General features: G+C 40.4%; 1 protein-coding gene across 2 annotated transcripts in view; it reads right to left on the bottom strand.

Moving 5' to 3' along the window:
- Positions 1-11979: 11979 nt before the first annotated feature.
- LOC134343399 (uncharacterized) overlaps positions 11980-24927 on the bottom strand; it is a 49774-nt gene continuing 36826 nt past the window's right edge. For both annotated transcript variants that reach the window (XM_063042104.1, XM_063042103.1), the window contains exons 5-6: positions 21519-21632; positions 11980-12687 (exon numbers count right to left, since the gene is read on the bottom strand). In XM_063042104.1, the coding sequence (XP_062898174.1) occupies positions 12621-12687; positions 21519-21632 (181 nt within the window). In that variant the 3' untranslated portion in view covers positions 11980-12620. The remainder of the gene's footprint in view (positions 12688-21518; positions 21633-24927) is intronic.

Raw genomic sequence — 24927 nt, 5'->3', positions numbered from 1 at the left:
GCGGTGAGCGAGAATGATGTGCAGCTTGTGGAGATCATGGAATGGTAGGTAAGGGCAAGAAGAACTCTATCCCTGTTAACATAGAAACATAGAAACATAGAAAATAGGTGCAGGAGTAGGCCATTCAGCCCTTCGAGCCTGCACCGCCATTTATTATGATCATGGCTGATCATCCAACTCAGAACCCAGCCTTCCCTCCATACCCCCTGACCCCTGTAGCCACAAGGGCCATATCTAACTTCCTTTTAAACATAGCTAATGAACTGGCCTCAACAGTTTGCTGTGGCAGAGAATTCCACAGATTCACCACTCTCTGTGTGAAGAAGTTTTTCCTAACCTCGGTCCTAAAAGGCTTCCCCTCTATCCTCAAACTGTGACCCCTCGTTCCAGACCTCCCCAACATCGGGAACAATCTTCCCGCATCTAGCCTGTCCAATCCCTTTAGGATCTTATACGTTTCAATCAGATCCCCCCTCAATCTTCTAAATTCCAACGAGTACAAGCCCAGTTCATCCAGTCTTTCTTCATATGAAAGACCTGCCATCCCAGGAATCAATCTGGTGAACCTTCTTTGTACTCCCTCTATGGCAAAGATGTCTTTCCTCAGATTAGGGGACCAAAACTGCACACAATACTCCAGGTGTGGTCTCACCAAGGCCTTGTACAACTGCAGTAGTACCTCCCTGCTCCTGTACTCGAATCCTCTCGCTATAAATGCCAGCATACCGTTCGCCTTTTTCACCGCCTGCTGTACCTGCATGCCCACTTTCAATGACTGGTGTATAATGACACCCAGGTCTCGTTGCACCTCCCCTTTTCCTAATCGGCCACCATTCAGATAATAATCTGTTTTCCTATTTTTCCTGTTAAGGTGGTGGGAAGGAGGGGCGAGGGCAAATGTCTGTGAAATGGAGGAGAAATCATTCCATCACTTCCTACCTGTTTCAGTAGAAACCAAAGGTTTCTACCTCTACTGTTTTGAAGAAATTTAATGAAACTTTATGATTACTCCATGAAAATTCATAAAGCCTGCTGACATAAATACATGAAATGGAAAAGTAATAGATGCCAAAGACTAAGAAATTGCTTAAAAGGAAAAAAAATATTAAAACAACCACAGGACTATAGCCAGGAAAAGCATAACTGGGCAAATGAATATTGGAGATTCATGGCTTGGTTATGGTTATTTGCTTGCTATATGCTGATTCTTGGTGCTTCCACTTTGTTCTACTGCCAAATTAATTCTTCATTTCTATGACCATGTATAAAATCATCTCATTTGACTTTGCTTTGTCACTGCTACTGTGAAAAACTGAAGTTAATTTCACAAGTGCGTCTCTGACTTATGAAAATCATCCCAGTGAGGTCTCGTCCGTGTGTTCCAGCTGGAAGACAGACAGCTTATATTGGAAAAAAAAACAACAGCAATTTGAGGAAGCCCAGGCAACCTTTCTTCAAAACTGGGAGAAGTTAGAGCAAAAACAAGCTTAAAAATGTGAAAAGTAGACTGGAAAAGAGAGAATAGGTGAGGTCTGTGCTAGAGCTGAGAGTGGGGGAGATTCAGTGTTGACATGGATGCCATAGGGCTTGCCCATTACGTTCCAGATTTAATTTAAGCTGTACACAGAGACTTGCTTTTGACAACTTCAGACCACCATGGATATTTTTTTGCGTCATAGTTATATTTATTACCAACATATGTATACTATATACACCCTTAAGATTTGTCTCCTTATGGGCAGCCACGAAACAAACCCAATAGAACCCATTTTTAAAAAGACCGTAAAACATGCAACGTGCAGAAAAAGAGAACAAATCGCGCAAACAATAAAAGTAAGCAAATAATATTCAGAACTGAAGTTCATGGAAGTGAGTCCACAGTCACAAAGCCAGTCATCACCGTAGCTGATCCAGGTGTCCGCTTGTTGCAGGCAGGCCACAGCCTTAGTTCAGTGCACAGATGGGTAAACCTCGCGAAGCAGCCGGATAAACTGGCCTACTCCTCACCTCCTGCCCTGGCACCCTGACCTTTTCAATCTGGCCTGGTGCTAAAATCATCAAAACTTTGGGTCATTCCTCATTCTCAGACCAAAGCCTTGCCGCTTTGATACGCTTTTCACCCCAGGCCCCACCACCTTGATTCTGCCTGCACCCGACTTTTCCAATTTGGCCTGGGACTTAAATCGATCAGACCTTGGGTCTCACCTTGCTGTCAGGCCTGGGAACAACAACTTTATTTAGTAAATTTATTCTTATGCAAAGGAGCCTGCGATGTCTGTGTCGGAGGCCAACATCAGAACAGCGTTTGAGAGGCTGAACCCTCAGAAGGTGCCAGGCCCCAAATGGCATACCCGGCAACATACTGAAAACCTGTGCTGACCAACTGGCTGGAATGTTCAAAAACATCTTAAAGCTCTCACTGCTGCAGTCACCTGCTTCAAGGGGGCATCAGTCATACTAGTACCGAAGAAGAGCAGGATGAGATGCCCCAGCAACTATAACTCACATCTACTGCGATGAAATGCTTTCAGAAGTTGGTGTCGGCAAGGGTTAACTCCTGCCTGAGCAAGGACGTAGACCTGCTGCAATATGCCTACTAGCAAACCAGGTCTACAGCAGATGCTCTTCACTAGCTCTTCACTGGACCATCTGGAAGAAGGAATACCTATGTCAGGCTATCAAGCACAGCTTCATATACAACACCATTATCCCTCAGTAATAAGTTTCAATACCTGGCCATCTACAGCTCCTTCTGCAGCTGGATGCTTGACCTCATCAGGAGATCACAGTCAGTGCAGGTTGGGAAAAAAAATCATCTCCTCACTAGCAATCAAGGATATGTGTTTAGCCCACTGTTGTACTCTCTGTACACCCATGATTATGTGCTAAGGACAGCTCAAACACCATCTATAAATTTGCCGATTACACCACTGGTGTTGGCAGGATCTCAGAAGCAACAAGGTGGTGTACAGAGGCGAGATAGATCAGCTGGTTACGTGATGCAGACAACGTCAGCAACATGCAAGAAAAGATCGTGGACCTCAGGAAGGAGAAGTCTGCAGAATGCACACCAGTCCTCATTGAGGGGTCACCTGTGGAAAGAGTGAGCAGCTTCAGTTTCCTGGCTATCACCGTTTCAGAGGATATCACCTAGTCCCAACGCATTGATACAATCACAAAGAAGGCACGTCAGCAGCTATGCTTCATTAGCAGCCAGAAAGAGTAGCGACACTTGTGGCTGTGTTGGTTGTGAACACAGACAACACATTTCACTGTATTGTTTAGATGCACATGTGATAAATAAATCTGAAGCTGAATCTGAGAAGACGTAGCAAATTTCTACAGACGTCCTGTGGAGAGCATTCTGGCTGGTTCCATCACCATTGGGAGTGGCGTCTCCAATGCACAGGATTAAAAGAGGCTGCAGAGGTTCATAAGCTCAGCCAGCTCCATCATAGACTCAAGCCTCCCGGCGCCTAGGACGTCGTCAAAATGCAGTGCCTCAGAAGGATGGCATCCATCATTAAAGGACATTCACCACTCGGGACATGCCCTCTCCTTTAGTATCCCCAGGGAGGAGATACAGGAGTAATTATGCTGTAATTAAATTTAATTGTGATCTTCCTTGGTGTTTGATTGGCTTTGGACAGCTAAATTACAATAACATCTAACTTTTCTAACCCAGAGAGGAGTTAGTCATTGTTAGGATGTGACAGAATCCTTAAAAAGAAAGTTATCATTCATACCCAGCATTACACATATATGAAGAGTAAACACATTTCAAAATAATTCAATATTTCTCATGCAAAACATGACATCCTGAGACATACAGTGATGAACAAAATAGAAAGCTTTCTTATTTATGAAATTAACACGGATTTGATAAATTCTGGAGACATGCAAGTTTCAAGGTTTTGGGAAGTGTTGAGAAAACACCTTGGCCATTCTTTCCCATAAAGAGCAGGTTTCTCTTTCACTGGTCATGACTAAATATCAACAAGTATAAAATAAGTATCCAAAATAATGTAAGGATCAGAACTTAATTGGAGACACAGGTTAACAGGGAAGATCTGGGCACTGGAACAAGCTGTGAAAGCAGAGAGTTAGATCAGCTGCTTGGGTGCACATAGTGTGTGAGAAGTCTTCAGTCTTCAAAATAGTTTTTATTACATTGTGGATTCATTGTAGATGTTCAAAGGGAAAGGAACAAACTACTGCAAGCAAAAATTAGGAGTTGCAGATGGTATAGAGTTAACTGTGGTAACTGAAAGAATTCCTTGGGAGATCATCAGGTTGCCTACAGGCGTTGGAAAAGAATTTTCCAGAGTTTACTTACTCCCAAAGACTGTTGCTCTGTACTTAATGCCTTCACCATGAGAATATAGATAGAATATTGGGAGAACATAAAAAATATATTCATATTATCTGGACCTCTCAAAGCATTTTGCAATCAAAATATTTCATATTTTACAAGCACTTTTGAAATGTAATATAGAACATGGTATCTAATTAGCAGAAAGCTAGAAACACAATTGATATTTTTCTGGGATTTACATACTTCCATTTTCATTTATTCAAAGATGATATATGTCTATGTTGTAAATTCTAATACAAGTAAACTTTATACTTTAAAATACAGTGGATTCTGATTAATTGGGGCACATCAGGACCAGTGCGTTTTGACCCAATTAAGCAACTGCCCCAATTAGCCGGTTTCATGGAAATAGTTAACAATGTATAGAAAAGACAAACTTCCATTTTAGTAAGTAATCTATTATATATTGAAATAAAATGAAGAACAAATTAGAACATTTCCAATGTGACAACAGTACTATAAAACAAAGTATTAGTTCCTAATAGTTTTTGACAGAGTAATTCAACAAGTGTATGTTGCCGTGTATGGAGTGTCTAGGGAGCAGTAGCACCTCTGGTGAAGGGACTTCTTGTGCCCATTCTGGGGCAGTTCAATCACCTTTGCTCCCCACTGAATATTCAGCTCTCACTTGTGGCTCCAAGTAGCTGTTTGTGTGCGACAACAGCCATACCCCATTACACCACTTCGACAGGTAGGCTAAACCAGGTGAGGGTAGCTGGCAGGCCTCATACCCCAGTGAAATAGGGACATGCCTGTCTGAGCACATGAAGTCAGCTGCAGCAGACTGAGCAGATGAGATCAACAGCAAGATCCAATGGCCAGAAGATGGTTCTGCAATGCTTCATGAAGAGCGAAGGGCGTGATAAGTCACAGATGTAGTAATGGTTATCGCTGCAACCAAGGAAGACCCCATTTTGTACCAACTACTCATTCCACTAGATCTGAACTTCTGAGGTGGAGAGAGTGGAAATGGCCCAGTGCAACAGCTTTCCTTTCCTCTTTGAAAGCTCTCCCACACAGGTTTCACTGTTGTCATTGGATACGATGGACAACCAACACATTGCTATGTTCTTTTGCTTGACTGTAACTGAACAACATTAGTGCACCTACTGAAGATAATGAACAGCTTCATACAATGTTTTAGACAATTGCTTCCTCCAAATCTTCATTTTTATTGTAACATTCAAGATGATTGTCAATATCTTCAAATTCTTTGTACAGTTCTGTGCAAAAGTCTTAGGTACATATATATAGCTAAGGTGCCTACAACTTTTGCACAGTACTGTAAAATAGGAAGGTGGCTGGGAAACAGAAATAAGAGTATTTATCTTTGTATTAGCTCAGTAGTATTAAGTGGTATTTGGTAACTGGAAAGTCATAATATATACAGTATTGTGCAAAAGTCTTCGTTATCCTAGCTATATACACATACACCCCTAAGACTTTTGCATAATACTGTAGTTCCTAACTTGAAGTAGTGAAATCATTTTATTTTCACTGCCACCAGTTTGTGACATCTCCGAGCCTGAATACTTGAAACTACGGTGAGCAAAACAGTTCACAATTGCCTTACTGCTTATTTTCACCATCAGTGACAAAGATCACTTTTTTTGAACACAAACATACGCAACTGTTGCTATTTAAACACTGTTCAATCTAACCTGTCTAGCAGCCACACAAGTTCATGCAACTGACACCAATTAGAAATTGTTCAGTAACGGTCTCTTTGTCCAAATTAAGTGGTATAGTGTCCCAAATAAACAAAGGGAATCCTGGCTATTTTCTTGATTAGTTTTTGTTCTGTAAGAGTTGTCCCAAATAAGCAGCTTCCCCGATTAACCGATGGACCAATTAACTGGAATCCATTGTCTATGAGGGAAAACATGTAATATTCTCTCTCCACTTCCTACTTACAGATACTAAAGTATAAAGCATTTGTAACATTGACATTGTCCGAGATGTGCTATATGAAACTGCACGGATCTGTTACCAAATGAAATGGGGTCAAAAATGGTATATGTGGAGATTCATACAAGAGTAAATGGAACAGAAAAAGGAACATTATTTCAAACTTGATAAGCAGTGGGTAGTATTGGGACAAATGAGTAAGAGACAGGTTTAGAACTGGATCCTTGAAGTACAGCTGTCTCCAAAATACTACTGTGGTTCCTTTGACTGGTTCAGAAAGCACATCAAGAATCCTTATTATTATTGATGAACAACTGGAATAATTTACCAGAAAGGTGATTGCTGACAAAACCACACAAGTCATGCAAGAACTGATCTAGATGGATCCATTGGTTTCTATGCATGGGATAGTCTGAATGATCTTCAGTGACCTCTGACAGGCTGTAAGCAGCGATAGGAACAAATAGAAAAAGGATATGGCCATCAATGACAAGCAAGCACATATATGGCTAAAAATAATTTATAGCTGTTACAGCCAAATATTTTCATGTCTATTTCAGTCTTTGCGAAGGCTATTTAAGTAGTAAATAACTGCCAAAATCCATTTGCTACCAAAATAAATAAGGAGACAGGAAAGGATGAAGTGATGGAGTGGCGTAATACTTGAATGGTCTGCTTAATAGCTGATAAAATGAATGAGCTACTGCAAAAAGTATCGGTGGCCTTGTTTGTTGATCCAAGGCGACTTCCCTTTAAAACAACAATGCAGCTTGCCAGCAAGAAGGTAGCGGCAGAAACCGCAGCTGAAATTACATTGCACTGGCAGTTCTAGCCCTAAAGTACACATTAGCTGTCTCCTTCCCTGCAGGAACTGGCCCACCTCAGTCTTGATCTCACTGAATATCCAGAGTTTCTCAGGAAAAGTCTTCTGACAAATCTGTTAGTGTCTGTAAGTGTAAGAAAAAAAGTGATGGGTTCTATCGCTGGCACATCCGAAAGCAGCTCTCTAATATTCCCTCCTTTCTCCTCTAATGAAAATAGGGATAGAATCAATCAAAATTAATTTATAATCAAAGTGCATATATATGTTGCCATATATTACCATATATGTTTACTTGAGATTCATTTTCTTGCAGGCATTTCCAGAAAAATAAAGGAAAATGATAGAATTTATAAAAATTATACATAAACAAAACAACCATTGTGCAACAGAAGACAAATTGTGCAAATAAAGAAGCATAATTAATTAAAATATTAAAAATAAATAAAAAAATAAAAATGTGTGAAACATTTTCCCCCACTATTGTCACATCCCTATAGGTTAGGGAAAAGGGTTTATTAAAATTTAAAAACTAAATAAATATTCTCTTCATGATATTTGATCCACAGGAAAATATGGTGCAGATTTTATATAACTGGGGCAACAACAATGTTATTTCAGCTCAAGCTGCAGGAGAATTCATGGGTGTCCAACCATACGAGTCTCATTCACACATATCTTTTCAAAAGTTAATTGTATTTCCTGAGCTGCTTGTAAACTTGAATGTAATATTAAATTATGCGCTAAATAGACATAAGCAGTATGCTGCTGTAGGATTTTTTTTTTAAAAACTGCAAATAGTGGAAATTTGAATTAAAAGCAGAAATTATTTCAAACTCTCAACAGGTCCCACAGCTTCTGTGGGAAGAGAAGCTAAGTTCCACCTCTGTGTTCTCACTTTGCTGCAGCAAAATGCCTGAAGTAGTGTAAGAGCTTCCTCAAAACAACACCAATAGTCAACAGTATGACTACATTCATTCACAAGGAGTAAGTTTAGCCCCCCTGGTAAGCCTCAGGCTCACTCAACTCGCTGTCATGTAGGGGAAGCAGCCTTCAGCCCCGCCAAACTGGGTAATTAAGTTTGTGTGGATGCTGTGTGATGTACCCCACCCCGCCAAATAACATACAATATATCATATGCGATTAAATGATTACAATTTATAGATATTACTGGAACTATGTAATTAATGGAGATTAAATATAAAAGGAAAGTAAAAGGTGCCAAACTTACCAAAGTTCAACGACTACATGCACAACAATTGGAGCTCAAGTAACGGGGTCCTCTTTCCACCATTCCATCCCCTCCGACCCCCTCGACCTGCCGCCTGGGACCAACCACGGTGGTTGACCAGATGCTCCACACAAGTCTGTCTTCGTCCCCTCTCCTCACCAAAGACCCTGGGCCTCGGACTCCCGCTCGGGGTCCATCCCGTCGGCCAGCTTACAGCATCGCGCCCACTCTCTCTGTCCCCATCGTGCCTTCTCCCCCAAAAGCCCGCGCAACACAATAGCCCGCAGTTGCCCTGTGCAGCCACTTAGAGCTCTCCACTACTCTTCCTTACTCAGCTAGAGAAAACATGTGAAAAGGTTGATTCCTCCCTTTGAATGGCCTTGAATTTATGTCTTTTTCACAGGTTACAACACTGTCCTTCCCAAACAACAAAAATGCTACCTAATATTCCAAGTCAATGCAAAACTTAAAGCAGTAACATCATAAAATGAGGTATTTAAGATACAAGTTGCAAGGCAAATAGCTCACTACTCAACTTTTGACATTTATGCATTTCTACTGAAATGTTTTGGACTCATTGGCATGCGAGGACCCTGAGCCAACTGAGCTTTCTATTTGTTATCATTTGCACATTTTTATTCAACAACTCTGCATTCTATTAATAGCTGATCAAACTAATAATTATACAGACTAACCGGTTCATTGGCTAGTTGAGAAGTGTTGAAGGATCATAATTGCAAAGTGAATTGTGGCTAACTTTTCACAGTTGCGAACTCAGTTTGATATGTCACACATCAGAGAGCTACATGCTTTTGTTAGATATTTAGATGATGCTTTTTTATTTATTCATTTATTTAGTTATTGTATTTATTTAGATACAGTGAGAAATTAGGCCCTTCAAGCTGTGTCGCCTAGCAACCCCCGATTTAACCCTGGCCTGATGATGGGAGAATTTACAATGACCAATTAGCCTACTGACTGGTATGTCTTTGGATTGTGGGAGGAAACCAGAGCACCCAGAGGAAACCCACGTGGTCACGGGGAGAATGTACAAACTCCTTATAGACTGTGGCAGAACTTCTTTTCTCTGGTGACTGGTCTCAAAGCCCTCAGAGGCAGGTAGAACTTGCAGGAGAAGGCAACGTTTCCTCTTGTTATTCACATTCATCTTCATTGCAGCCCCCTGCTTTAGTTCAGAGTGTGCAGACAGCAATCATCTCTCAGCCTTCCGCGTTTTGACCCGCTTACACATTTAATCAGTGGGTGTTTTGCATTTTATTTAACTCGCCCACTGATTTAAAATTGTTGACTCAAGAGATTCTGCTGATGCTGCTAATCCAGAGTTACTCACACAAAATGCTGGAGGAACTCAGCAGGTGAAGCAGCATCTGTGGAAAGGAATAAAAAGTCGAAGCCTCAGGCCGAGACCCTTCATCAGGATCGGACTGGAAGGGGAAAGGAGCCTGATTAAGGTGGTGGGGGAGAGGAAGGAGTACAGGCTATAAGGCATTACATCTATGATGCAGCATTCATTATTGTCTTAATTGCTTTTGCCAAAAAATATGAGGTCTTAGTAACATTAATGCCAATTAGGGGATGCCTATGATCTGCTGAACAAGATTCATTTGACTTGATAAAATATGCAAGCACTGGAAATGTACAGCCCTTTTTTATGGCTGGATGCTACCCAATATTCCATGAGTTTTTCCAAGACACAGCACAGTAGTATGGTAAAGGAACAAAATTATGAAAAGCAGTTTTTTTTTAAATAAAAGTTATAAAGCAAAAAGCACACTGCATTAGCACTTCAGTAAACCATTTTTAAATCCACTTTTGAAATTTATATATTTCTACTAAAATGTTTTGCAAATCCTATGAAATGTCAGTCTTCCCAAGTCCTGGGAAAGCGTGAATTTATTTTGGAAGGTCAAATTTGAAGGCAGAACATGGGGTTAACGGCAAGATTCTTGGTGGTGTGGAGGAACAGAGGAATCTTGGTGTCTACATCCATAGATCCCTCAAAATTGCCGCACAAGTTGATAGAGATGTTAAGGCAGCATATAGTGTGTTGCCCTTCATTAGTCAAGCGATTAAGTTCAAGAGCTGCTCTACAAAACCTTGGTTAGACCAACTTGGAATATTGTGTTCAGTTCTGGTCACCTCATTATAGGAAGGATGTGGAAGCTTTAGAGGGAGTTATCAGGATGCTGCTTAAATTAGAGAACATGTCTTATGAAGATAGGTTGAGCTAGCTATGGCTTATCTGTTTGGAGCAAGAGAGGATGGGAGGTGACTTGATAGACTTGTACAAGATGTTAGCCAGAGATAAGTACTTTACAGAGAGTGGTGGGTGTGTGCAGTGGTGGTGGTAGGAGCAGACACATTAGGGGTATATAGGAAACTCTTAAATAGGCACATGGATGATAGAAAAATGGAGGGTTATGTGGGAGGGAAGGTTTAGATTAATCTCAGAGTAGGTTAAAAGGACAGCACAGCATTTTGGACTGAATGTTCTAAATGTGGATGGGTTAAGAAATTTCTAATGTGATTGAGTAGGGACTGTTCTTAATATATATTTTAACAATGAAGTCTATGATTTAAAAGGTTAACTTTCAAGAACTGCATTTTTCAGAAAGCTGACTGCTAGGAAGTTCTTTAAGAAGCAGTTACTTTTAAAATTTCTGAATTTTAACATTCCCCATCCAACTACTCGCTTGCAGGTTGATTCCAGGCTTCCTCCTAACAGGCTTCTATAGACTTGCTGCCATTCCACACCCCCACAGGTTGGAAAGCATCCAAGCCCCCTTTCCTCTCTCCATTTTTATATGGAATGGAAGTGCTTGTCTGGGACATAAAAATCCTCTCAGGAAATTCATCAATCCTCAATACCAGCTTTAAGTTCCTGACTGGAATTACTCATTTTCAAGTGCAAGAATGTTCTCTATATGCGCTTTTTATTTTTAAAGTCCACCACTAAGTGGCAATCAGGATCGGATCAAAATTGTCAGCTGTTTTCCTTTGTTCTAAGGAATTGAGATCAATTGCAATTTCTCCGTTTTCACCCAACCAAATGGGTACCACATCAAATTACCTGACAGGAGCTGAAGCTCTTCCTAATACTGTAACAGAACGATTGGAGACCCAAGTATTGTGCCAGGTAAAACCTCTTTAACTTAGCAGAAAATATGATGGAACCACAAAAATATTTATGTTACACAATACCAAACAAAACCAAATCTCCTCAGCAAGGGACTCAATCAGCACCCTATCGCTGTCAATGTGACATCCTATTTATAAAGTTAACAGTTAATATACTTCCATTTAGTTCCATCATTTAAAAGCTTTTAGAAAAGATATAATAGTGTAAAAATATGAAAGGATATACAGCATTGTGCAAAAGTCTTAGGTACATCTACAGTATACAGCTAGGATGCTTAAAACTCTTGCACAGTACTGTATGCCAATGTGGAGCAGAGAGAGAGTTTGTAAATCTAGCAGGGGCAAAGGATGTTTAGAATGGTGAGGGTGCCACGGTAGAGGTGTGGGACAGGTGGCAGAGAAGGAGTTCCAGGGACGGGAGTTGGCGCACGTGCAGGCACACCCAATCTTGAGTCACGAGGCAAGGTCATTTGATTCCAAGCAAGTGGTTTATTGATCATTACAGGATGTCTCTTTGGTGCTTCCAGATCCCTTCCTTCTTCCATCCCCTTTTCCCAACCAACCCTCTCCCTCCTCCTTCCCACTCTCAGTCCACAACAAAGACCCACATTAGAATTAGGTTTATCATCATGCACACATGTCATGAGACTTGTCTTTTGTTTCTGGCAGCATTACAGTGCAATACGTAAAATTACTACAGTACTGTGCAAAAGTCTTAGAAACCCTAGCTATGTATAAATGTGCCGAAGACTTTTGCACCATACTGTAGGTTTGAATTACTGTCAAATAATTGAAATGAAACACATTTTGAATGAATACAGAGTGACTGAGATGCAAAAATGACTCATAACGGTTGCTCTAATTCTCAACAGAAAGAAACCTACTTCTACTTAAAGATGAAATTTTTCAGTACAAAATTTATCATCAATTGGGCAATGAATGAAATCAGTCTTCAAAAGGTTATGCTGGATGATAGCTGATTCACTACGCTCACACATAGATAGGCACTTCATTTATTTTACGATATGTGAAGAACAGGCTCTCTCTGTTAAGTAAAATAACAATCAAAAAATCTAACATGTGCAAATAAGGCATCAAAGTTCTTCTGTGCAACAGTCTCTGATAGTTCACCCAGCATTTTCTTCATTCATGCCAAAAATAAAGTAAGGAGCAACTTCTGCATTTCGATGGAGTCTAGATAAGAAAAAGAACCACATTGTTAGTCTTCACATTTAACACTTGTTTTACCAATGCAATGAATTCCTTAAAAATTACGACAAATCCTATTCCAAATTCCACACAATTTTCATCAGGAAAACATATATACGGTATACTGACACTAGCTGAAAATGAAACTGGAAGTGCTTGAGGTTAAGCTAATTTTCATTGTGTTTAAAATTATACCTTGTGTATTTGGAAATAGTAACAAGAAGTTTTAGCAAGGCAGCCGGAAATAGGAGGTTTACACTTAATGTTGGGTACCAAGTCTGCTATCTCTGAGGAAGCCAATTTAAAGGCACTGAAAAAGACTTCAAAAAGAACTGCACTGAAGCTTTGCAGATCTTGCCACAGTACACAATTCTGCACTTGGTCCAAGTGAATTTTAAAGTGTAGCCACTAGTGTTAGACAGCAAACAAAATTAGCACAATTTAAACACCCTGACTGATTCACTGTAATAAATTTCATTTAGGGTATGTTGCGAGTTTGAGTGCAGCCTAGAACTTCAATGTCAAAGATTATGGAAACACAACACAAGGTCTTTTGAGCTTAGATCTCAGTTCATGTTTTCAATTCATAGATCTGTTGCATTGGTTTGATAAGTTACAGTCGAACCTGGTACAGAATTAACAAAAAACTAGAAGAAAGAGGTACAGTGCACACGTTCCAGCCAATAATATCCAACTAGAAAGCCCAGCAATCACACACTGAAATTCTATGGCATGACCATCAAGTAGTCATATACACAATGTGGCTCCAAAAGCAGGACCGAGACCATGCTGAGTAAATCACCTCATAACACCCCAAACTTACTCATCACCTACAAGGATCACATCAGCAGTGTGATGAAATACTCCCTACTTACCTGGATTGGGCACATTCAAAGACAACACTCAAGTAGCTCAAAGCCACACAGGACATAGCAGTCCACTTGATGGGCACCCCATCCACAACTGTTCGCTCATTCCACCATCGACACACAGTAGCAGCGGTTTGCACCGCAAAAGCCTACCAGGACTCCTAGGCAGCATCTCCCAAACCCACAACCTCACCAGCTAGAAGGACAAGGACAGCAAAAACATGGGAACACCTCCAGGTGGAAGTTGCCCTCTGAGCCACACACAATCCTGACTTGAAAATAGAATCGCCATTCCTTCAGCTTTGCTGGGTCAAAATTCTGGGACTCTCTCACCCGAAACATTGTGGGTAAACCCATAACTCAAGGACCGCAATGATTCACAAAGGGAGCTCCAGACTACTTTCTCAAGGGTGATTAAATGCTAGCCCAGCCCACGAAAGTCACATCCCTTGAATGAACAAGTCATTAAAAATCTATCATTTTCTTTGAGGAAAACTAATCTATATCATTTCAGTTGCTGTGCCTATGTACAACATAATGACGTTCAAATTTGAAAAGAATAGCTCTACCCTTTAAATACTTCTGGGAAGTTGCAATAGATACAACTGCAGTTGTAGCCAAGGATTGAACTACTGATCAGAAAACACAAGTTTGAATCCTACCACAGCAGCTGGGAAATTTAATTTTAAAAATTATATATATTTGGAATAAAAAAGCAGTTTCAGTAATGAACAACTTGAAAGAATTAGATTTTCATAAAAAGAAACGATCAGATTTACAAATAACATGCAGGATGGGACATCTGCCAATCTTAACTAGTCCTGGCCTACATGTGATTTTACATTAATCAACACAGATAACTCTTCTGAAAGGACTCAGTGGCTCTTAGTTCAAGTGATAATTAGGGCACGATACAAAACCTTGTATCCTGAACAAAACATAGATCACTTTCTATGATCCACTTAGAAGGAGGGAACGAAAAAGATGGATTTTCATTTCTCAGACATGTGCTGCAATCATTTAGTAAGAGAAAAAATGTTCTAAAACAACCAAGCATTTTATCTCTATTGGCCTAGGTACCAATGACGATTACCATTACTACAGAGGGAAAATGCATTAAACTGTTCAGTTATAGGTAATCCTTCATTAAATAATTTGTTAAAAAGCTGAAGAACAAATATTCCACTTAGACACAGAAATTTGAGTGCACTATTGACAAGTGCATTAAATGGCCAGATTAGAGGTCTGCCAACTATAATTTGGGGCAGGAGCCTGCCATTTTAAATGTGGTGCTGAAGAGGTTGCACCACCTTCTTCAGGCCAAAGGTTGGCCAACTGGGACCAAAGTCTGCTCTGGAGGAGAGAAAACATGAATGACCATGGACCCAACCTAAGAGGTGGAGGCTTGAGCAGATTTGGGGTAGTGGGAGCCTAATGAGAGTGAAGGGACAGGGCTCGAGATATCAGCAGCAGTGGAGATGATTAACATCATATATGTGCATATTATTTAGCTATCAAATCCCCAGTCCAATGCTGCAATATGAGCAGCTGGTTCTCCTGGGAGTGCTCAATGATGGTCAATGTCAAGGATAAATAGCCTAACCTCCCTTGTATTGCTCTGAAAGGAGCATTTCACCAGAAGCCCATCTGTTGTTGAATTCATCTCAGGCATATAATTGTGACCCGTGCCGTGAAGTGCTTGATTGAATTTCCCAAATGAATTGGAAGGACCTGTGTTTGTCGGCACTGCATTCTGTACTGTGTTAAATACACTCTCAATCACATTGCAGTGAAGCAGACAGTGCTAATTATTCTAATTCCAAGGCCATCCTGTGTTGTGACAGGATACCTATAAATATTTGAAGATTCTGTGAACACCTAAACCTGACACACAAGCAACTAAAAGCCAACTTGATGCTAAATGACAATGGAATTAAAATGATAAGATACAAAGCATACATCACTGCCCAAGAAATGGGAAAATGTCTCTGTAATCTACTGAGAAAATTGATGTAATTGACCAGCAAGTATGGTGTAATAGTTAAATTTGGCACATTTAAGCATATGTCCCTGAAATAAGATGTTTTATTTTATAATGAGTACTTGTCCTTCCCTCAAAATAAAAGATCAGATAATATAGCTAGAATCTGCTGAATTAATAGATTAAACCTTTTGTTCAAAGTCTCTGCAGAAATACAAATAGAGGTGTTAACCTGTGTCTCGATAGACAGGGCTTAATCTTTGCTGGAAATCTGAAACAGCTCTGATGAACAATCATTAACCTGAAAAGCTGTGTCTCTGCCTGACATGCTAAGTACTGCTAGCATTTTCTGTTTCAGATTTCTATTTATTTTAAATTTATCCTCTCACTTTAAAGTAAGCATGTTAACACTGGTAAATTACTTTACTATCATCATATGCACCGAGATTGAGTGAAAATCTTTGTTTTGCATGACGTCCATACAGATCGTTCCCAAAGCATGTTGAGGTTGTACAAAGGAAAATCATAACAGAATGCAGAATAAGTGGTTTCGTTACAGAGAAAGTGCAGATGTAGGTGGACAATAAAATGCAAGGTCATTATGAGGTAGATTGCAAGACTTACCCTCCATTTTATCGTACTAGGCAGCCATTCAACAATCTTGCAGCAGTGGGACAGAGGCTGACCTTGACACTGCTGGTACGTACTTCCAGGCTTTTCCATTTCCTGCCCAGTGGGAGGGGCAAATAGCGACAATGTCCAGGGTGGATGGGAACTTGGATTATGTGGCTGCTTTACTAAGGCAGTGAGAAGCATAGAAAGAGTCCACGGGGAAGAGGCTGGTATCAGCTCTGTGCAGTTTCGTGCAAGAGCAGACGTCGTACTAAGCCGTGGTGTCTGTGGATAGGATGCCTCCTTTGGTGCATCTATAAAAATGGTCAAAATGGACATGCCAAATTTCCTTAGCCTCCTGAGGAAGTATAGACACTGGGGCACTTTCTTTCTTAAGGCCTCTACATGCAATGACCAGGACTGGCTTCTTAGTGATGTTCATTCCCAGAAACTTAAACAAGTCTGATAAAATTGTGCTTCTAAGCAGTCTTATTCGGCAGTGTGAAGTTCAGGATTCGCCTTTATTATTGACTAGAAAGCTTACAGCCTACATTCAGAATGTTTGATGTTTTCTTTTTACTAAGCACACAAGTAGAAGCCAAAACTTTATACTCCATGGTTAATGAAGGCAAAGCAGTTTTGGGAGCAAACATTAACGTAGTATCTTTACTTGCCAATAACAATGACTGGATGACGCTAACACACAGCTTTATAAGTAAACTGGATGTTTAAAATGGTACACCCACATATTGCCTGAATTACATAAATGTGACGCATCTCTACTGGTAATCAACACTTTTTGGTCAGACAGTAACCCATCAATATGTGCCAGAGTCCAAACTGAAACCACAGGCAATTTCTTGTGTAATTACACAAACATATAGCAGGAAATTCACAACCTGGACTAATCATAACTTCTCCCAAAATACACAAAAACTTTTTTCAATCAATTTCACACACACAGCCAAAGACTTCCCAAATTTCTTCAAATAAATACACATGCTATTTTATATTTTTTTATATCCTTCTTTGAAAAGCAATTGAGTGCAGGTCAACTTTTCAAGTTATAGCACAGAAAACATTATTTTTGCTTGATTTCTACCTGCTGTTTCCAATTCCAATCCAGGCTCTTTGCCCCTTTTCCATATCTTTCTTCACTTTTTCTTTCCAAATACTTTTTTGAAAGTACTTTTGTTACAGTCTCTACATGAATAATCATGTTTCAGGAAACTACTAGGAAATATTTAGTTTCTTCTAGCAAAAGTATTTAGTCCTCTCACTAAGTCACTATTTAATTGTAAATTCACAATCATTTATATTCAGTTTTTCTTATAACCGGGAGAACTCTTGCTCTCTTTAAACAATGAGAAATCACATAAAAGCAGCCATGAAGGTTCAAAGTAAATTTTATTATCAAAGTACACCATATACAACCTGAGATTCATTTTCTTGTGGGCATACTTCAGCAAATGTATAGAGAAGTAACTATAATAGGATCAGTGAAAGATCAACCAGAGTGCAGACGACAACAAACTGTGCAAATGCAAATATAAGTAAATAGCAATAAATCACGAGAACATGAGATAATGAGATAGAGTCCTTAAAGTGAAACATTGGTTGTAGGAACATTTTATTGCTGGGAAAATGAGTGTAGTTATCCCTTCTATTCAAGAACCTGATGATTGGGGGGGGGGGTAGTAACTGTTCTTGAACCTAGTACTGTGAGTCCTAAGGCTCTTGCACCTTCTACCTGATGACAGCAGCAAGAAGACAGCATCACCTGGGTAGTGGCAATCTCTGATCATGGGTGCTGCTTTCCTACAACAATGTTTCATGTAAATGTGCTCAATGGTTGGGAGAGGTTTACCCGTGATCCACTACCTTCTGTCAGATTTTCTGTTCAAAGGCATTGGTGTTCCCATACTAGGCCAGTCAATACACTCTCTAGTACACAGCTACAGAAGGTAAATTGAGGATTGCTTTAAGGTGAATCCAACATTCACAGGTTGAAGCATTGAATATAAAAGTTGGGACATTACTACAACTTTACAAAATAATGATTAGCCCATACTGGGAATATTGTATACAGTTTTAGTCGTCACATTATAGAAAGAATATGGTTCTGCTGAAGAAAGTGCAGAGGAAATTTAGCAGGATGTTATCTAGATTGGAGGACTTTATAGTTAAAGGTTATAGGGAGAGATTAGATAGGTTGGGCTTGTTTTCCCCAGAGTGAAGAAAGCGGAGGAGTGATAGATGTATATAAAATGATAATGTAATTCGTTCAGATAGGTGGAGAGTCAAGTTTTCCAATTGTATGATTATAAAACCAGTAGGGAAGAAGATTAGGAGAGGGGAAGGAGTTTTAAATATGATCTAAGGAGAAAGTTTAGATGAGATATGGACTGCACTTTTAGAATCAGATACCTCTTTGTTTAAGGGTCATAAAAGACAGGCACATGACGAAGCAAGGTGTAGAAGGATACAGATGTAATCAGGCAAATGCGATTACTGAAGATTGCCAGAAACGTTGGGATTGGACACAATGGGCTGGAGAGCCCATTCTTGTGCAGTATGACCATGATGCTATGACCATCAAGAAACTAACAGGATTGAATTAGCATCTAGGTTGCAACTCTTCCAGTCATACTTTCAGTTGACCTCCATCGAGCTCTCGCTGAACAGTGCGAAAGTACCATCAGTTTTCCTGCGTCTCTGTACTAGTAAATTTTGGCCCAAGATCTTACTATCTGGAGCACACCTCTATTCCATGTTCTTTTTCTCCCTTCTCCAGACATTCTACCCTCCTACAGCATTAAACATCATTTGTCATCTAACTGTCCAATCCGCCATCCTGCCTATAGATTCACATAATCTCCAAAGTTCGCAAATACCTAGGAATCAAAAACTGTTAACTTTGTCCTGTCTTACATATATACATGAACAATACCGCAAGGCGCACCACATTTCCCATTCTACCAACTTCAAAATATCTACTTTCGTCCACTATCTCGATCCATTCATTTAACCACAGCAATAATACCATTTGCTTTCATTTTCATAACTACTCTGATATGCTACTTAATACACATCACAGGACACTCACTTTTTAGATGCTATCACTTTGTTTTTTAAATGAAGCATGACCTTCATTTTCCAGATGTATGCCAGCTGTCCCAGATTAACTTATGCCCTTCCAAATGTTCACAAATTTCACCCGTACATCGAGTCTTTAGGCAAAGCTAATTGATTTGTAATTTTCCAGTCTCTCTTTTTTTTTTGAAGAGGGGAGAACATTTTCCACCCTGCAGTGCTTTGGCTAAATTCACATTGCTGAGGCTCATGTTTTTAATCATTATTGCTATAATTATTTCTTCCCTAAACTATTTGGAAGCCCACACCATTCAGATTTTGTCATGACCTCAATCCTAACTGAGTTTCTTTTGATTGCACCATTTTTTTTGTTAAATTCTTACCTTAAGTGCTCTCGATCCTGCTGGGATTTCCGACATTTATGTTGTTTTATTAGAATGAGCATATTGCATTCAAACATTATTTTCTAGTTGATTCACTACTTCCTCCACCATTTTAACCCCAAGCAATTAAATGGGGTTTTAACCCCAAGCAATTAGATCAGGTTTTACCCCTACGCATTTACAGAGCACACAGGAATACTTTACACAACAATCTCACAATTATGACAAAACTAACTATCTTATAAAGTTACTCTATTTCACTAAATTATCAGAAAAAATATTTTTGTACAAATCGTCTTTGTACATGCATTTTAGTTTATTCAAAATGAAAAGGATGCATTTTCAAGATTGAAATGCAAAATAAACCAGAAAAATGTTCAAAATTGCCTCATCTTAAAATTAGCATTGCAAATACTGAGCAAGTGATTGGAACAAATGTCAGCAAATGAAAGCAATATTATAAAACTGTTAAATTAATGCACTAAATTTATCAAAGCTTTTCCACAAATCCAAAGCTTTGCCAGAAATCTAGATCTTTGCTACACATATGCCCAACTTTCCTTCCTTTGTTATTTTAATAACTTTGAAAATCAGCATGAAAAAAAGTTAAATTGATGCAACAATAATGGAATGCATTTCAATAATGAAGTGCTCTGCATGTTTATTTCTTAAACTAAAGCTGTAAAGACAGGGTTAGTCCAATTATATTTGACTTTTATTTCAAATCAAGCCTCCTTCTGCCCAATAAGCAGATGAACAATACTTAATGCTTCCTGTCACTAATAGGCATTCATTATCACCGGTCCATAATTTTCTACAGCTGCATGAAGCAGATATCCAATAAGGCAAAGAACACAGCTTAGCTGCTACATGTAAATGAACTTCTATTCAAAATGAAATTATTTGGCAGAAACAGCTACTGAAAGCCAATTTGTAAGGTTTTATATTTTTGCATTTATATGGTCATGTCTAATACTATCTCTGTCTTTAAATATTTCTCTCTATCCCAATCACTTAAGTTCCTTCCCTACATTTGAGTAACTGAAGCAAGATGGCTTATTTGGCCCATGAGACATTTATTGCATTACTGTTCATCATACAGCGTGCAATTCATATGCCAGCTTGCTATATGAACACTTTGTCCTCAGTCACTGGTTCATTCTAACAAAATCAATGCCCAATAAAATTGTTACGTCATTTCCATAGTGAGAAACGCGACACATTTTGACATATTGCCTAAAAAATCACCTGCTGATTTAGTAGTGTTGTTACATAGCACTCCAAATATCACTTCGATTCTGAGTTCACCACAGTTAAGTTCAGCAGCACCCAAGATGCAAGGTGTCAGATCTTTGTTTGCCAGTTTCCTTTACACCCAAACGAAAATCGGGAAAAACTGGAACCATTTGCAGATTGGTTGGAAGGGAGAAGGCCTTTGATCCCTTGAAAGGCGGGTGGCTAGAATTGGAGCTAGTGAGATTGCCCAGATTTCACCCCAGTCCTAAACATGTTGCTGTTTTGTAACTATTTTGTATTTTTCAGTTTAACTTTCATGTTCAAGCGCATTATATATACATGTAGCAAGACAGAAATGCAAGAAACAGAAATGTGGCCATATTTAGATTAAAAAAATAAACATTGGTCTCCCAAAATTCAGCACATTTTGACATCAAGGAAACCAAATGACAAGCTGCAATAATAAATGGAAACCTCTTGTTGCAAAAAGTTTGTGGCATTATAGGGAATAACCCTGTTCAGAAAATATGTTTAGGTAAATTAACTACAACCTCAAGCAATGTTAAGTTCAGCCAGATAGAAGAAATCATGATCCATAATTTACTAAAATAATGTAAAATTCAAATAATCCAGACACCTTACCTTAGAAATGCCCGTAATCGCTCATCTCGTCTCCACTTTTTATAAAAGGAATAGGACAGGTACATCAGGATTACTCCACCAATGCAACCAAACACAGCTCCAGTCAGCACATCACTACCCAGAGAAGAAAACAAAATATCCACTGAGGCAATGAAATTACACTTAAATGCTGCTGTACTAAACAGAAATGTCAGCATAACAAAGTCCTACTTTGGGTTTGCTAAGAAAACCTTTCAAAATTAAACTGCATTAAATCAAATTATAACTAACAACTTCTGAAAAGGTTTCATTAGCTCACCAATGAATACCAGGTCATTGTCTCTTGGACAATTGCATCCTCATTTCCCCAAGTGTGATGCCGTTGTGGCAAGGCAAGCTGACCTCTAACTCACAGAGCCAATCACCAGCTTTCAGATAGCTCCTCATTGCTCCATTAACCTAGTGGTCCCCAACCTCCGGGCCGCGGACCAATACCGGGCCGCGAAGCGTGCAGCGGTGGCCGGGACGCACCCAGCACATCTTTAAGAAAAAAGCCAAAATAAACAAGCAATTTAATTAGGTGCCTCCCGGCACATAAATGTCAGCAATCACCTCTGATCTGGGCCAACATTTACGTGCCGGGTGGCACCTAATTAATTAATTTGCTTATTTCAGCTTTTTTCTTAAAGATGTGCTGGGTGCATCCTGGCTACCACTGCACCCCTGCATGCTTCACGGCCCAGTATCAGTCTGTGGCCCGGAGGTTGGGGCCCACTGCACTAACCCACCAATCAATATCTCCTGGACAACTGTATCCTCATTTTCACAAGTGTTCTTCCTGATAAAGATACAAGATGGTGCCAGTGACCAACAGAGGCATTTTCATGGGGCTCACAAAACTGCTAGAAACTCTACAAGGTATCCTTCTTCTGATCTGCGATTGCTGCAGTCTGCAGCCTGTAATTTCCTTTTTAAGGATGTACCTTTTAACTGACTAAATGGTGGCACTTTTGTGATCTCCTGGGGGATTCAGCAAACTAGACTCTCGGGACTGCAGGTGTGGCCAGGGTGACCTTCACTGGGGAGTAGGCCCTGCACCAAGGTGTGATGACAGAAAACAAACCTGTTGTCGGCTCTGTGTTGATTAAAGCATCAAGCAAGATTAAAATAGCTGAGGATGAAAACAGAAAACGAGCAGGCGATCAATGCTCTCTGCCTGGGTTTGATTGGTCTCTCACTCTCTCTCTCAGGTCCCACAGCATTAGTTTTGGAAGCAGTCGCTGCCCTGCAGCCATCAGGCCCCCGGATGGGCTTCACTCACCTCAGCACTGAACAGGCCCCACTTCCAGAGACTCTGCAGCTCATGTTCCACGTCTTTTTCTTGGTCTACTTTTTTCTTACTGTTTACTCGATTTGTCCAAGGCATCAAGGGCGAAGGACAAACCAGTGTTCAGCTCACTTCTCTGCCAGGTTTACTCATTTCAGCTCTGAACTAACTCTGTAGCTGTTGCCTGCAACCATCAACACTAGGCTCAGTGCTGAACCGGCTCCATGGTTATGGTCTGTAGCCATCAGTCTCCTGGACCATCTTCACTCACCTCCCTAGCTGTCTTTCCCTCTCCGCCGCCTCTGCTTTTTGCAAGGATCACTCCCTACACAACTCCCTTGTCCATTCATCCCCCCCATCCCTCCCCACCAATCTCCCTCCTGGCACTTATCCGTGTAAGCGGAACAAGTGCTACACATGCCCTTACACTTCCTCCCTCACTACCATTCAGGGCCCCAGACAGTCCTTCCAGGTGAGGCGACACTTCACCTGTGAGTCGGCTGGGGTGATATACTGCGTCCGGTGCTCCCGATGTGGCCTTCTATACATTGGCGAGACCCGACGCAGACTGGGAGACTGTTTCGCTGGACGCCTACGCTCTGTCCACCAGAGAAAGCAGGATCTCCCAGTGGCCACACATTTTAATTCCACCTCCCATTCCCATTCTGATATGTCTATCCACGGTCTCCTCTACTGTAAAGATGAAGCCACACTCAGGTTGGAGGAACAACACTTTATATTTCGTCTGGGTAGCCTCCAACCTGATGGCATGAACATTGACTTCTCAAACTTCCACTAATGCCCCATCTCCCCCTCGTACCCCATCCATCTCCCGCTGTCCCCCTCACTATACCCCTTGCCCATCCTCTGGGCATCCCCCCCCCTTTTCTTTCTCCCTAGGTCTCATGTCCCATGATCCTCTCATATCTCTTCTGCCAATCAACTGTCCAGCTCTTGGCTCCATCCCTCCCCCTCCTGTCTTCTCCTATCATTTCGGATCTCCCTCTCCCCCTCCCACTTTTAAATCTCTTACTAGCTCTTCTTTCAGTTAGTCCTGACGAAGGGTGTCGGCCCAAAACGTCCACTGTACCTCTTCCTATAGATGCTGCCTGGCCTGCTGCGTTCGCCAGCAACTTTTATGTGTGTCCCTAGCTGTAGACTCACTTTCGGGGACTCTGCAGTTAATGTTCTGTGTGTTATTTGTTTACTTTTTTATTGCTTGTACAGTTTGTTCTCTTTTGTCACCATTGGGTGTTTGATGATCTTTGTTGTCTGTGTGTGTTTTAATGGGTTATATTGTGCTTGTTTTGTGCTGCCTGCAAGAAGATGAATTTCAAGGTTGTACATAATTTACATACTTTGATCATAAATGTACTTTGAACTTTGACACAGCTCCCAGTGTGGTAGCCTACTCTAGTCTTCTGCCAAGTTTCACAAGTAGAACTGTTCAGGAAAAGTAATATGCAGAACATAACTTGAGGACTGGTTACTCAGGATACATATTCAATGCGGGGCATACTGTATAGACATGGCAGAGAGGAGACACACAGCTAAAGTCCAATATTAATCTTTCAAAGAAGAACATTGATTTTCAGTTTTGGCATCCAGGAGTCAGAAAGCAGCACTGGAGAAATATTTAAACAGTAGGAATGTAATGAACCTGCAAAATTATATTAAATTGTTGGGATGGTATAAAGTGAACACACTAAGAGGAAATTTAGATATGAGGGCCGGGGAAGGGGTGGGGTGTGGTGGTGAAATCGGTGACTGACCAGACTCCTGGATAGAAATGTGAAAGAAGCAAACAGACGAATTATTTATAAAGGACAACTGGTTGCTGCAGCATGGGTGTAAATCTTTGACATTTTTGAAGACTGAATCTGTATCATTGTACTTATTTTGAAATAGTCACTAGAGGGACTAATGGGGGTCTGTCGTTTGTGGACGGTGTTAAATCAACGGGAGAGTATCAGCTACCAGTTGCACACACCTCCTTACACGCTGCTTTACAACGGAACTCATGCGAGGGTGATTACACCTAACAGCCAGTACCCTTGCACATATTTAGTTCCAGCTCCTGATGACCAAGTTCATCATGACATT

The sequence above is a fragment of the Mobula hypostoma genome, chromosome 3 (assembly GCF_963921235.1).
Source record: "Mobula hypostoma chromosome 3, sMobHyp1.1, whole genome shotgun sequence".
NCBI lineage: Eukaryota > Metazoa > Chordata > Chondrichthyes > Myliobatiformes > Myliobatidae > Mobula > Mobula hypostoma.
The sequence above is the reverse complement of the archived record's forward strand: the minus strand, read 5'-3'. Positions and strand labels throughout refer to the sequence as shown.